At 37.8% G+C, this 13,527-nt stretch overlaps 2 protein-coding genes across 2 annotated transcripts; both read left to right on the top strand.

Moving 5' to 3' along the window:
* The first annotated feature begins 815 nt into the window (after positions 1-815).
* On the top strand, positions 816-5,113 carry LOC149087667 (protein maternal effect lethal 26-like). The gene has a single exon (XM_089231573.1). The coding sequence runs from the start codon at positions 821-823 to the stop codon at positions 1,838-1,840; it is 1,020 nt and encodes a 339-aa protein (XP_089087699.1). The 5' UTR covers positions 816-820; the 3' UTR covers positions 1,841-5,113.
* A 5,199-nt stretch (positions 5,114-10,312) lies between these two features.
* Positions 10,313-11,341, top strand: LOC149087666 (uncharacterized). Its single transcript, XM_089231943.1, has one exon. It carries the CDS (start codon positions 10,313-10,315, stop codon positions 11,339-11,341), a length of 1,029 nt encoding a protein of 342 aa, XP_089088069.1.
* The last annotated feature ends 2,186 nt before the right edge of the window (positions 11,342-13,527 follow it).

Genomic DNA, 13,527 nt, shown 5'->3' with positions numbered 1-13,527 from the left:
TTTGTAAAAAAAAAGCTTTTATATAACATGAAAAATAAAACCATTAAGCTGATCGGTTACATCCGAGCAAATGAAACCTATCACTTTTTTGGTTGTATTTTTTAAGTTTTATAAAAGCACTTTTCACAGAACATTTATAGTGTAATCCCGAGCCTAGTCGGTGAATTTTCCTAGCGGTTTCCCGCATGCGAGTGAATTCTCGCGGTGAATTTTCTGTTTAACCTGTCTGTAGCAGCACCGACTCGCAGAATCTGAAACAAACGTGCACCATGTTCGTTCGCCAAGTTCCTAAACTGCATCTCAGTACGTCAACTTAATGGTTTTTTTTAATCCATACAAATTTAAGGGACAGCCTTTATTTCCCTTCTCGTCGTTATTCACTCAACAGGGGGAAAAGAACCACGCATACAAAAAAAAAATTCCATAACTTTTTTCAAACTCATCTATTGACATTTATGCAGTGATTTAAAAATAAATGGCCATTTTGTTTGGCTATTTATAAACTTTGAATTTCTTCATACAAACTCTTCAGAAAATTTACACGTCTTACAAATTTGATTCCTTCTCCCCCGCCATGTTTGCTTTCAGAGAGGAAGAGAAACATATCCCTGACATAAATTCTTTTTATACATCTTGGCGATAGAAGCTATTCGTTACAACCCTATATATTGCCACTCAGTCGGGCGCCAGGCGTTTTACACGTACACTAGGGATTCCAGAACCCACTACGCATGCGAGTGCGTTGGAAAAAGGTTACCATTAGCCATTGCGATGTCTGGCGTGCTTCCTCTGTCTGGAGCTCATTTCTAGGTTGTCAGCCATGTCTGAAACACGTAAACGTGCTAGGTTTGAAGAAAATATCATGTCGACGTCCTTACTAGACAACGATGATGACTATCTGGGAATGTTCTCGAAAGAATTTGAATTCGAACTCAACGTGGGAATACCTGAACTTTCAGGTTGGACACCGTACAGAACATTCACCTTATCCACAAACGGTGAACGTTTTTGGCACATTTGCTTTCAATACGAAAGTTCTTGCTCCTGCCGTTACAATAGTGCATCGTTAAAAGTGATGATGAAACTTGATCTGCAAGAAGGCTCCATCCCTGCTGAGTTTATTTTCATTCTAAAGAAAAGTGGCCACGAATTTATCAGAAGACGTGATTGTTTCGAATTTTCCGAAGAAGCGCACGAGTCTTCGGCATGTTGTTTGCCGTTAGATTTCATAGACGAAGGAGACGAGGTGCAAATTCGTGCGATAGTGTACACTAAGGATATTTTCAGACCAACGATGGACCAAAAGATGTGGGATTCACTTTCCTCACTGCAAAATGGTGTGTGCAGTGATGTGGTGATAAAAGTCGGTGGCAAGGAAATCAAGTGCCACGAGAACATCTTGTCTCAAAGGTCATCCTATTTCTCTGCAATGTTCAAATCTGGCCTCAGTGAAAGCGCAAAAAAAGAAATTGAAGTAACGGATTTTGATTACAAAACCATCAAAGCCATGATTGACTTTATGTATGTTTTCGAATTCCCGAAATTACCAGCAGCGTCGGCCATGAGTCTTCTGGAAGCAGCTCAGAAGTACCTAATGGATGATTTGAAAGATGTCTGCGGGGAAAATGTGATGTCGATGATAGACACATCGAATGTATTGGATGTACTGTTGCTGGCCGACACGTATTCTATTGACAAGGTCAAGAAACGAGCGATGGATTTCATATGGGCTAATCCTGCGGCTTTCACGCAAGCCGAAAATTATGAACCTTTTATGGCGAGGCCCCACATCCTCCGTGACCTGATTTTGTCCAAAATGAACAGGGCTAATGCACCATAGTACAGATTTGGATCGGACCGTTGTGTGTGTGTTTATTCCTTTTTCTATAAACTATCCAAGAACCATGAAATAATGTAAGTGCATTTGTGCTTTATTGACGCTCAAAATTTAGTAAGTAATCAACTGCGCTGTTAATTTTTCCTTTCAGTTACGATTAGTCATTTTTTTGGAATGGGATTCATTCTCGAATAAAAGCAAAACTGCCGTTAATCTCAGTGGCAAAAATGCAGGGCCGCTCTTGCCAGATGCGGGGCCCAGTGCGAAAATAATAGCGTGGCCAGAGGCGTTTTAATAATTTCTTGGCCCTCTTAGCCCCGATTTTATATATTTTGTGTGGAAAACCGGCACATTATAACAAAATAAGTATACAGGAATGCTGAAAAATTCACCTACAAAAAAATATAGACGCAATTAAATTTGAATTAACAAAAAAAAAAATTCATGAAAATTTCTTACAGAACAAAATTTTAAATTGATGGAAAAAAAAATTCAAAATCGATTAAAATTGGAACATAATAAAAGAAATTTTATGAGAACTACCGTGAATTCAGATTCGATTAATCGAAAATAAGAGAAATAATTGATGGAGATAATTCCAAACAGCACCAACGAAAATTCAGAACAAATGAAAGGAATAATTCCAAAATTGATGCAGAATCAGAATAAACAGAATAAGTGAAAAAGGAATACTTTCTGAAATTGATGAAATTTTTTGAATAAATGAAAGAAATACTTTCACACAATTAATGAAAATTTATAATTCACAAAAATTCAGAATTTACAAAAGAAATTATCATTACCATAAATGCTGGGCCCCAAAAACCCCGGGCCCAGAGCGACCACACCTGTCGCGCACCCCTAAGGGTGGCTCTGCAAAAATGAACCAACCTCTCGAATTGAACGAAAAATCTTCACTTACGTGGTGTGAAATCAAATTTAAGCTATTGCTGCGGTTGTAACTAATGCTCTTGCAAATGAATTTTCTATTGTGTGACAAATCAGTAAATGGTGATAAAAAAAATAATTGTAAATTTTTTTCTAATTTCTGAGCGTAATTTGTCTGTAGTTGTGTGTTTATACCAGGGGTGCATAACCTTTTTCAGTCCGCGGGCCCCCAGATATGTGGTGTTTCTGCAGTTTAAGGGGCAGATACCTGGAACCACAGAATGACCGTATGACCTGCATTTTACGGGACATTTCCGTAGTTTGGCCATCGCAACTTTTTTCAAATAAAATGTCCCGTTTTTCCCGTTATTTTCACAACGCGAGGCTTATTTTCAATTTTTAAAATAAAGAATTGAGATTATTTTCATGATTTTAGAGCCATAATTATCATAATATAATTTTTTATTATTGTTTTTGTCGTATAAAAATATTTATCTCACACATTTGTGAAACATCTACTTTTTTTGGTGAAATACATTTTACCTATTGCATCTTACTTTGTTTCATTGGCGATTTTTCAGCAATATTAGCGCTAGTTGGCAACTTTATTTACTTTTACGATTTTTTTGGCTGCAATTGGCAACTTTACTGGCTTTTGGAATTTTTTTTTTTGGCTGCGATTGGCAACTTTACCGGCTTTTGGCTTTTTTTTTGCTGTCATTGGCAACTTGCCTTTGTCAACTTTTTCCAAAGTAGTTTGCAACTTTACTTGCCTTTGGCAATATTTTGGTTGTATTTGACAAATTTTACTTGCATTTCACAACTTGATTTGTTTTTGACAGTTTTTCAGGCTGTAATTGAAACTAGTTCTTGATAACTTTTTTTCGGCTGTAATTGGCAACTTTACTTGCATTTGACACATATGACAATTTTCTTGGCAATAATTGGCAATGATCCCATTTTCATGTATTCTTATGAAGTAAACGCTATTGCTAAGTAATATTATAGTGCTGTGTGTCTATTAATACTTTAATTCCGGAAGATCTGTCGTGGACCAGAGATTGTGCACCCCCCTGGTTTCTACCATAAATAAGTTGCTACTTTGCCATCATTAAAGTTCCAGGCGAGAGCATAGTATGAAGAAATATTTGTTACACTGTTATGCTATTCCACGTAAGGGCTTAACAAATTCCCAGGCGCCATGTTGACATGGATACTGAAAAATCGGCAGTGGCAGCTGAAATTCTCCATGTGTGATGGCTAAATAAGAGAGTTTGATCACTACTCAAAGTTTTCTAAATTTGTGTTACTTTTTTCCACTAACATGGGAAATGATCACTGGAAAAGCAACAAATTTATTTTGGGGCCGGATTCTTCCCGTTTTTTTTTGTTTTTTTTTTGCCTTTTAGAATAATTTGGCTGGCGCCTAATTCCCTTTTTTGACTTGTCAATCCCTGCTCTACATTTCTTTTGAGTGTTAATAGAGAGTAATACCTAGGCTGACCATATTTACTCTGGAAAAAATACGGGAAATGGAGCTTTGAAATACGGGATGATGCCAATTATCGCCAGAAACGCTAAAAATAAGCAAAATTGCCAATTCGTGCTGAAATCACATCAAAGTCACCAATTAAAACATGACAAATATGTGAGATGAATATTCCCATTTGTAGTCGTAATTATCGTGATGTAATTTGTGAGTTGGAAAGATAATTTTAATCGTTGATTTGAAGAATGAAATGAAGAATAAATTGTCAAGTTGTCTTCGTAGAAAATACGTGAAAAACTGGGACAGCCAGGAAAAACCACTAGAAAAAACCGGGACTGTCCCGTAAAATACGGAACGTATGGTTACCCTCGTAATACCGTTATTATATATTCTAAAATGTAATTATTATAATTTTTTTCCCTGTTTTTTTTAATTTTCTGAAGTCCAGTTTTTTTGGGAATTATCATCGTGTTGTTATTTTCTCCTCACAAAAATTGTTTTTTGAGTTGATTCAAAATTCAATTTGTGTGTAATTAGTAGTGAAATGTGCATTTCTCTGGGCCGTAGAAGCGTCTATAGTAAATAATTTTTTGTGTGAAAAGTAGTTTTTCTAGGCCACGTGAAAAAGCCGTCCTTTTAAAAATTAGCTGCGCTTTCTATTTCTTTAATCGAAATTATCATACAGTATTTCTGTTGATTTTTATTTTACTCTGCTATATGTGGCTAGTGCGTATTTTTGTATCTTATCGGCAGTTTGTCAGTGATATTTCAGTTCGAATTTCTATGTTTTGGAATAAGTTTCAAAATGTGTAGTGATTCATTGATGTATCGCACTTGGATATTGCATTCATTAGCATTGTATTCGATTTGCTTTGTATTTTTTTCCCTTAATTACTTCATTCCAGTAAAATGTATTGCATTTTAATTTCAAGTTTGGTGTATTAAAATAAATGCATTTCAATTGATTTGTTTCTGGGATATATTGAGTCACTTTTCATTTCCTTTTTTTTTTCGATTTTAAAAATTCAACAGCATAAAAATTTAGCGGTGCCTGATGATCATGCTACCTCTCGATACAACGATAATCCCTCTCCTCTACACAGTGATATTTTTTTGATCAGCAGAGAGTATCGCTCTATCGAGGTTTCACGGTATCTGGTGCAGAAGAGAACCGTTCTTCCGAAGCAACAGGCCTAAACAGCTAAAATGATTTATTTATTGAAATTGTTAATTATTTTTGTGGTGGCTACATTGGAAGGGGTGTTAACTAATAACTCAATGTAGATTCTAAAAATATTCTTTAACTGTTTCCGGGGTTTTCAAAATTTCACTGATCTGCAATGCCATTGTCGGAATCTAAACCCTCAGTAAAATGCCACATCTCTTTTTGTAACACGAATGTCTTCAGATTTTGTAGAGCAAGTGACGGTGCTTCCCCCGCCCCACACACAACTCCGAGAACAATAAACCGAGGAAGAGAAATACTCTAGCGTCTTCTACAGGGTGGGCAGAAATTCCGTAAAAACTTAATAAAAACTGTAAAAATGACAGAAATAAAAACGGTTTGCAGGGTTAGCATCGCTAGGTAACGGTAATTTTTTTATGAAAAAAAATAACTAAAAAACAGCCAATAGGTTGCGCCGACGTACACAAGTCAAATAAAAGATTGCCAGAAACTAATAAAAAAAGTTTTCCCTGTTCCTGTAAATCTCTCATCAACAAAAAACGTAACCAAAAAAAAAAAAAATTAACATGATATGATACGTTATATCTTCTTTTTTTCGGTGACTAGTCATTTGCGTCGCCAAAAAGAAAAAAAAACACCCACACATTTTTCCCCGCTCCTATATAAATAAACCTCTCGTCAACAAGAACCGCAACTAAAAAGAACAAAATTTATGTATGTTTTTATGCATTATTTTTTGGCGACATTTAGCTTAAATGATCAGACTTTCGTCGAGTATTTCTCGGCAATTGAAGCGAATTAATAATTAAAGTAGTATCTGAGAACTATCTGGCCTGATGTGGGGAAAGCGGGCTCGATAACAGAGAAGTCGGATAGGAAGGAGTTCAATAAAAATTTTAATTCCTCCACATACCATAAAAAAAAAAAAAAAACATTTTAATACCAAACACCGCTACAATTCATATTTTGTGACGTCTTGGTAGAGGTCAGTATTTTATACATAAATGTAATGTCTTTATACATATGTTTCTGCCAAAGCCGAAGTTGGTCACTTCGCGAACTGGACGGCCCAGTTGACCCAGCCAATTTTTTTCTAGAGCAAATATGGTCAGCCTATCTTGGAGGCAACTTGGGCTCTTTTATTAAAGGAATTTCAACGCCGTTTCGTTAAAGCTTGTAAGAATGTGTGAGAAAAAACGAAAGATGCAAGTATCACAGGGGAAAAAATTTCCCTAGGAAAAAAATAATAATTTCGGTAACTTGGAAAAGAGGACAAAAGAGCAAAACAAAACTCTAAAATGTATAGGAGGAAGCTTGAAATGACATCAAAGAAGAAGGACGTCTGGCAAATCTAGTATACGTGTTGCGAACCTCACGTGAAGTTTTTTTTTTTGTATAATTCTTGTCATAACGTTGCCATCTGCCATCTATTTTTCGAACTATAAGTGAAGTTTAATGATTGAACATTTGTACCGTTGTATACAGGCTGTCTTCACAAGCATGAAAAAAAGAATAATTTTTCTTTCATTTTATTGTCTTCAAGATTTTCAGTTTTAAGGGTGTGGGTTCCTTTTCCAGACACCCTGTAGTTTCTAATTTATTTAGTGAGTGAGTACGGGAATGATAAGCAGCACAGCTAAAAGTTGAATGTGTTTTTGGTTTGACATTTTCTTTTTCATTTACGTCGCGAAAGAATAAAATTTATTTTCAAGCGACAAATTTCGGGAAATCCATCGCGATCCTTCCCCCCCCCCCCGCCCCAGCTCATTTATTTGGCCCCGCGACCAACAGTTTGGGACACGCTGATGTAATTTATATATCACAAATTATGATATTTTTGTCAAAGGACAATACGTTTCATAGATCATATGAGAAAATCCCTCGGTGGAAAAGAAATTTAAATCTGATCAATTGAGAGAACCTGACCTGATCAAGAACAGAAGGAGAACGCTTTTTTTCGTCATGCATTCGCCTTCACTATAGGAATGCCATTCCAAAAACAGCTCCACAGTGCGTTAAGACGGCACTGCTTATATGGATCACAGCGAATAATATGGACTGATTACGGCATTAAGAACGAAATGTTTTTCAACAAGGGGGGGGGGGAGGAGAGAGGAAAAACCCCCTAGTCTCCTACACAGTCTCATAGCCTATTTATTAATGAATAGTCCCAGGGTCGTAGCCAGAAATTTCGTTCGGGGGGGGGGGACCAAAGTGACAGAACAATGGCTTTGACCATCTTTTTCCCTTTTTTCGGTCATTTTCTCACATTTCGGGGGATGACCAGACCCCCAAGTCCCCCCCCCCTCGCTACGCCCTTGAGTAATCCCAATTCACTAATTATGCTGGCAGGCAGGGCCGTAACTAGGATTCTTGTCTCCCGGGGCAAACATAATTTTGCCGCCCCCACAACTTTAAAATTCTATAATTTTTTAACGGTGTTCTTCGTTCCCACCTAAAACTGCCGCCCCCTAAATTTGTCCGCCTGGGGCAGTTGCCCCCTTCCCCCGTAGTTCCAGCCATTCTGGCAGGAGCAAATAAAAAAAAGCCGATGTAGGCCAGACAACGTTCAAAAAAAGTGGTTAAAGTCTTACTCTAATTTCCTACCCAAATCCATTACTTCATGCACTGTAGAATAATGTATTTTAACACATGGTAGTTCTTGCACTTGCTTTGGTTGAAGGACAACAATATTAAATACTGCCTTGATCAAAAAAGCAAAAGATATAGAAATATATTGGTATGCATCGATCTGGAGCGGCTCGAGAAAGAATATCTAACCGAACAGGACCTATTTTTGCACCCCCGCCCCTTTCTAGAACGGCGCGTGGATGGATCGCGTGGCCCACATTCAATAACGCTACTTGATCTGACGATAGTAAGTTATTTTCGAATTTGTCGATGGATTTCGGATTCCAAATTTCATCCTATTTGAAGATACGAATTTTGAATCGTTTTATCATAAATTTAAACAAGGAGTGGGTCTCTTGAAAGGGGTTCGTACCCCCACCTGCGCAACAGTGATGGTCGGCTGAAGTTGGTTTTCTGTGGTTCCCAACTTCAGGGCGGGAACGTGGGCCGATCTCCCTGTTAAGAAGTTCTCGCCACAGAGAGCAACAGGCCTACAACAATACAAATATTCAGTCATTACTTTTCACTCATAGTTCGAAATACAGGGTGGCAGATGGCAGCACTATAACAAGCATCGCAGATCAAGAAACTTCACGTTAGATTGGCAAAACATACACGCAGAACTTCTATTATGGCTAGGATGACCATACGTCCCGTATTTCCCGGGACAGTCCCGGTACTTTCTATTTTTTTGGCCGTCCCGACTTTTTAGCAAAAGTGTCCCGGTTTTTCCCGTATTTTACACGAAGCCTACTTGAATCTTTATTCTTTATTGAAGTCAAAGATTGAAATTATTTTTCAACTCATAAATTATGTTATGATAATTACAATTATATATGAGAATATTAATCTCCCACATTTGCCTTGGTGATCGTTTTTATTGTGGAATTCATTTTAATCCACTACAATTTGCAGTAATGCTTCATTTCCCGCCTTCGTGATTTTTCGTAACTTCGGAAATATTTGGCATCTTTGTTCGGTTTTGGCGTCATTTTTGGCGATAATTGGCGATGTCCCGTATTTCGAATCGCGATTTCCCGTATTTCGCTCGAGGAAATATGGAGCCTAATTATGGCCCAGGTCCTCTTCGATCACCTTGGGCACGACTTTCACTTGATGAGACCCTGGGCAAAACAGCACACCTCACCCCCCCCCCCCTCCCGCCCCGACGGTGGTCGAAGAGGATTGGTACGTCAGCAAATACAGTTCAAGTTTTGTTTGTGTAAACACATAAAAAAAAGACATGGTACCATTTTTTAAATGAGAAATCAAATGTAAAATTCTCCATGAAATAAATATCTTATTAGGGGTCATTAAAGTATTACATCAGTATGGAGGGGGAGAAAGGGTTTCGGATGTGCTGACTTTTGATGACAAGGCGAAAAGGGGGGTTTGAAGATTGCTTATGTCATCAACCACCCCTTTTTGAAGATATGAAATATTCTAAGCTGCTGACGAAATTTTGCTGGCGAGGGGAGGGGGGTCGGTGTTTTGCTTACTTTTGCTGACAAGGAGGGGGGAGGGGATCAAAAATGGCTGAAATTCTGCTTACGTAATACTTGAATGGCCCCTTAAATGCTTTTTTGCACTTCTTTCCTCATACGCACAAAACAATTGATAATGTCATAAAAATCTAATTTTTGAGTCATCTGAAAAGTTCTTGCAATTGGTAACTTTTTTATGATTTTAGCACGTTGTGTTGTGAGCTTTTCTTTCTTTATGGTCATTCAAGTATTACGTCAGCATCGCGGGGGGGGAGGGGGTTTCGGATTTGCTTACTTTTGATGACAAGGGGGGGGGGGAGGGGGTTTCGGATTTGCTTACTTTAGATGACAAGGAGGGGAAGGGGGTTTGAAGATTGCTTACATCATCATATAATATTCTAAGCTGCTGACAAAATTTTGCTGACAGGGGGGGGAGGGGGGTCAAAAATGGCTGAAAATCTGCTTACGTAATACTTGAATAGTCCCTTTTCATCATTTTTGGCGATAATTGGCGATGTCCCGTATTTTTCTCCGGTGAATATGGTCAGATCAACTTCATAGATGGCAGAACGATACTTCCTCGCACATGACCCTGAGTGTGTATGTGGGATAAATTTGATTCACTGTTGCTGGCATCACTGCTCGCACGTGAAGAATGTAAACAAATGTGGGGGAGGGAAAAGTGTAAGTTTCCGATTTAGCTAAAACGCCGAAGCGAAGCTGTATTTAATGCTGATAATCTTCACTACGGCTTTGTTCTGGAAGCGACAGACGGACGTTGAATCAAGCGGAAAATCATGTGCTCGTTGTTACAACCGATAACAGATGGCGAATGTTGTAGTTTGCTGGAGTTGAAGAAATTCGAATTCGAGTGGACCTTGCGAAAGGCCGAGATCAGACAAGGAATGAAGAGCGATTCAAACAACGCCGGACCAGCGAAGCATCCTTATTACCTCCTAATTAGACGGGCCGATCCTATTGTCAACACGGGCGGGTTCGGTTTATCCATGTTAAACCAGATAGGCGACATACACGTGCAGCTTTGTTCCGAAGAATGTCCTATCGGTGAAACCCTCACGAAGTTCAGCTTCGTTTTGAAGAAATCGGATCGCGAAATATTCAAAACGAACGGAAGCTTCCTGTTTTCGCAGACCGAAAGCGTATCTCCCGCGTACAGTCTGCCCTTAGGCTCCATGCTGCTCAACGACGAGTTCAAAATCTGTGTGATAGTGCACGCTGAGGATAATGCCAGGCCAACGATCGTGAAGTACAACTCGCGGTTAAAGAGCATGCGCGATTTCCTTGTTTCGTTGCAAAGCGACGACTGCAGTGACGTGGTGATAAAAGTCGGTGGTAGAGAAATCAAGTGTCACAAATGTATCTTATCCGGAAGGTCCTCTTACTTCTCGGCCATGTTCAAATCAGGCCTCAGTGAAAGCACAAACCACCAGATCGAAATAACTGATTTCGATTATGAAACTATCAAGGCTATGATAAACTTTCTGTACGCTTTCGAATGCCTCGAGGAATTATCGGTACAGCATGCAATGAGTCTTCTAGAAGCCGCCCACAAGTATCAAATTACTGACTTGGAAAATGTGTGCGAGGAATATTTGGTCTCGAAGATAGACGCAGCAAATGCGTTGGATGTTTTGTTACATGCGGACACGTATTCTGCGCAAAAAGTCAAAAAGCAAGCCATTGATTTTATATTGAAGAATCCTGTTGCTTTCCAAAAACCCGAGCAATATGAACCTTTGATAAGTAGGCCCTACCTCTTTCGAGACCTGTTTTTGGCCAAATTGAATTACGGTATAATAAGTTAAGTTCGGATTCTTTTTTTTCTTCTAATGCGACTGCAGTAAAATGTGAATGTGATGAAAATTTAGGTGAGCAGTAGATATCATTTTCATATGATCGACTTTTTATTTTATCTCAACTATTGATCTTCAAAAATTTTTGAAGTTCAATGTGACTTATCGTAAAGTTGAGAAAATTTTCTTTCGTCAAAATTTAGGTAGAATTAATTGTGCTGCAGTTGAACAAATGAAAATTTAGACATTTGTAAGGTTCTTATGTCTTGAATTCGAAATTAGAAATCGTTTAATTTGTACTTTGTAAACTGAGAATTGCAATTTTACCAATTCAAGAATGTTAAATGCTTGTTTAAAAAATTTATTTTTGTATGTGTAAATATATGGCTGTCAGGATGTTTTAACCACTTTACGATCAAGGACGTTAATATTGCATCCAAATGCCAGTGGAATAAATTCAATCTAGCTGACCTTTTTTCCTTATCACAAAGTTTTTATTGCCACTGTATGAAGCAAAATTGTGGGTGTGGTTCCCCCTATCTGTTCTCCATGGCATACCCTTCCCCACACACACACACACACATATATATATAGAGTGTGTGTGCATCTTTCTCAGAACTAATCCTATTATTATAAACTGTACATAGAAGTGAGAAGGGGAACATCTGAATGACAGTGAAAAAGCAAGGCACTTGCTGTACATATACTGTCTGCAGGGCCGTAGCTAGCCATTATTATGCCCTACCATTTTGACCCCAGCAAGTATTAATGCATTTTAAAAATCAACAAAAAATGAGTCTTCACATGAAAGCAATGGGTTTTTACATACCTTTTTTGGCGTCTGCTTTATGCGTGTGCCATCTGTGAGACACAATACAAATCAAATCTCATCACACCTTTATTCATCCGTCAATTAGTTCACTAAATAATTTTTCAAATTTCTTTTATAATTTTCACGAAAATTTTATTTTATTAAGACACACATTCGAAAAAAATGGGCTGCATGACTTTTTAAATTGTTTTAAAAATTATATTGATTAAATTTTTGAACGCAATTTTAATGATTTAAAACTAAACACAGATATGATTAAAATATACTCAGAAAATAAAATTTACCATATTATCACAATCACCGAAATTGGTTGTATTCCACGGCAGAAACACAATGCTTGCAAACATCACCATGAAATAATGATCACATAGAACTTACGTACAGTTTACTCGTGCTCACCTCGAATATCCGATATTTCACCATTAATTTGAATCCATTATTGAGAAAACTGACTCTTCCAAAACACGATTTCTATCACAACATTGCAGTCATCAGACAAAAAAACTTCATACGCGAATAGTGTGGTGGGGTCATAATGACTGCACGGAAACTTTGACGAATGGAATAACGGAAAGAAAGAACAACCTCGTAAATTTTTCAAACACGTGTAAACAACTAGTTTGAAAGGTACTGATGACAGGATGCACCTGATGTATTTCTTTCTCAAAGGAGTGTGTTGAGCAATGCATGGCTCCACTATGCCAGTTGAGGTTTAACAAAGAATCTCTTTGAAAAATATTTGTCGGGCTGCCACTCGAAGGTGCCTCTGACAAAGTTTGATGGTGCACAGATTGAAAACCCCTGCTCTATAGGTGATATTGTCTATAATCTATGTATCAAAGATTTGAGAAGTAACTTAATTTGATAGTTTCTGAACAGATATCCAATTGAAAACTGTGTTCTATCAAAGTTTCTGCTGCATAGTGTTTTGCAAATGTTGTAGGCTTCAGGTGCTATTAATAAAAATGGTCGACAAATTAAAACTTTTTTCTATATCTGTTTAACAATTGGGTGGCTTCAACTAATTTTGGGAGCTGAGTTCAGTATAAAAATCATTTATTCTCTATATCTATTTATTCTCTATCACATAATTTTGAGATGCACACAGGGCTGCAACTAGATAATTTGTCACCCAGGGCAAGCCAGAATTTTGGCGCCCCTTGCATGTAAAGGAAGCAATTAAAGAGTGAATTTGCCGCCTCTTCTGGTTCAGCACCCGGGGCACCAGACGCCATCTAGTTACAACCCTGAATGCACAACTATTGCAACAATAAAAAAAATACAAATAAAACCAGTTTTGATTGGTTTAAAAAAAAAATGACACTCAACACTTAGTTTACAGATATTTTCCTACTCATGTACGTAT

Source organism: Pholcus phalangioides, unplaced genomic scaffold (genome assembly GCF_987345545.1).
Source record: "Pholcus phalangioides strain wild (caught in Gottingen) unplaced genomic scaffold, Ppha-v1.0 ptg000004l_1, whole genome shotgun sequence".
NCBI lineage: Eukaryota > Metazoa > Arthropoda > Arachnida > Araneae > Pholcidae > Pholcus > Pholcus phalangioides.
This window is presented reverse-complemented; position numbering and strand designations above follow the sequence as displayed.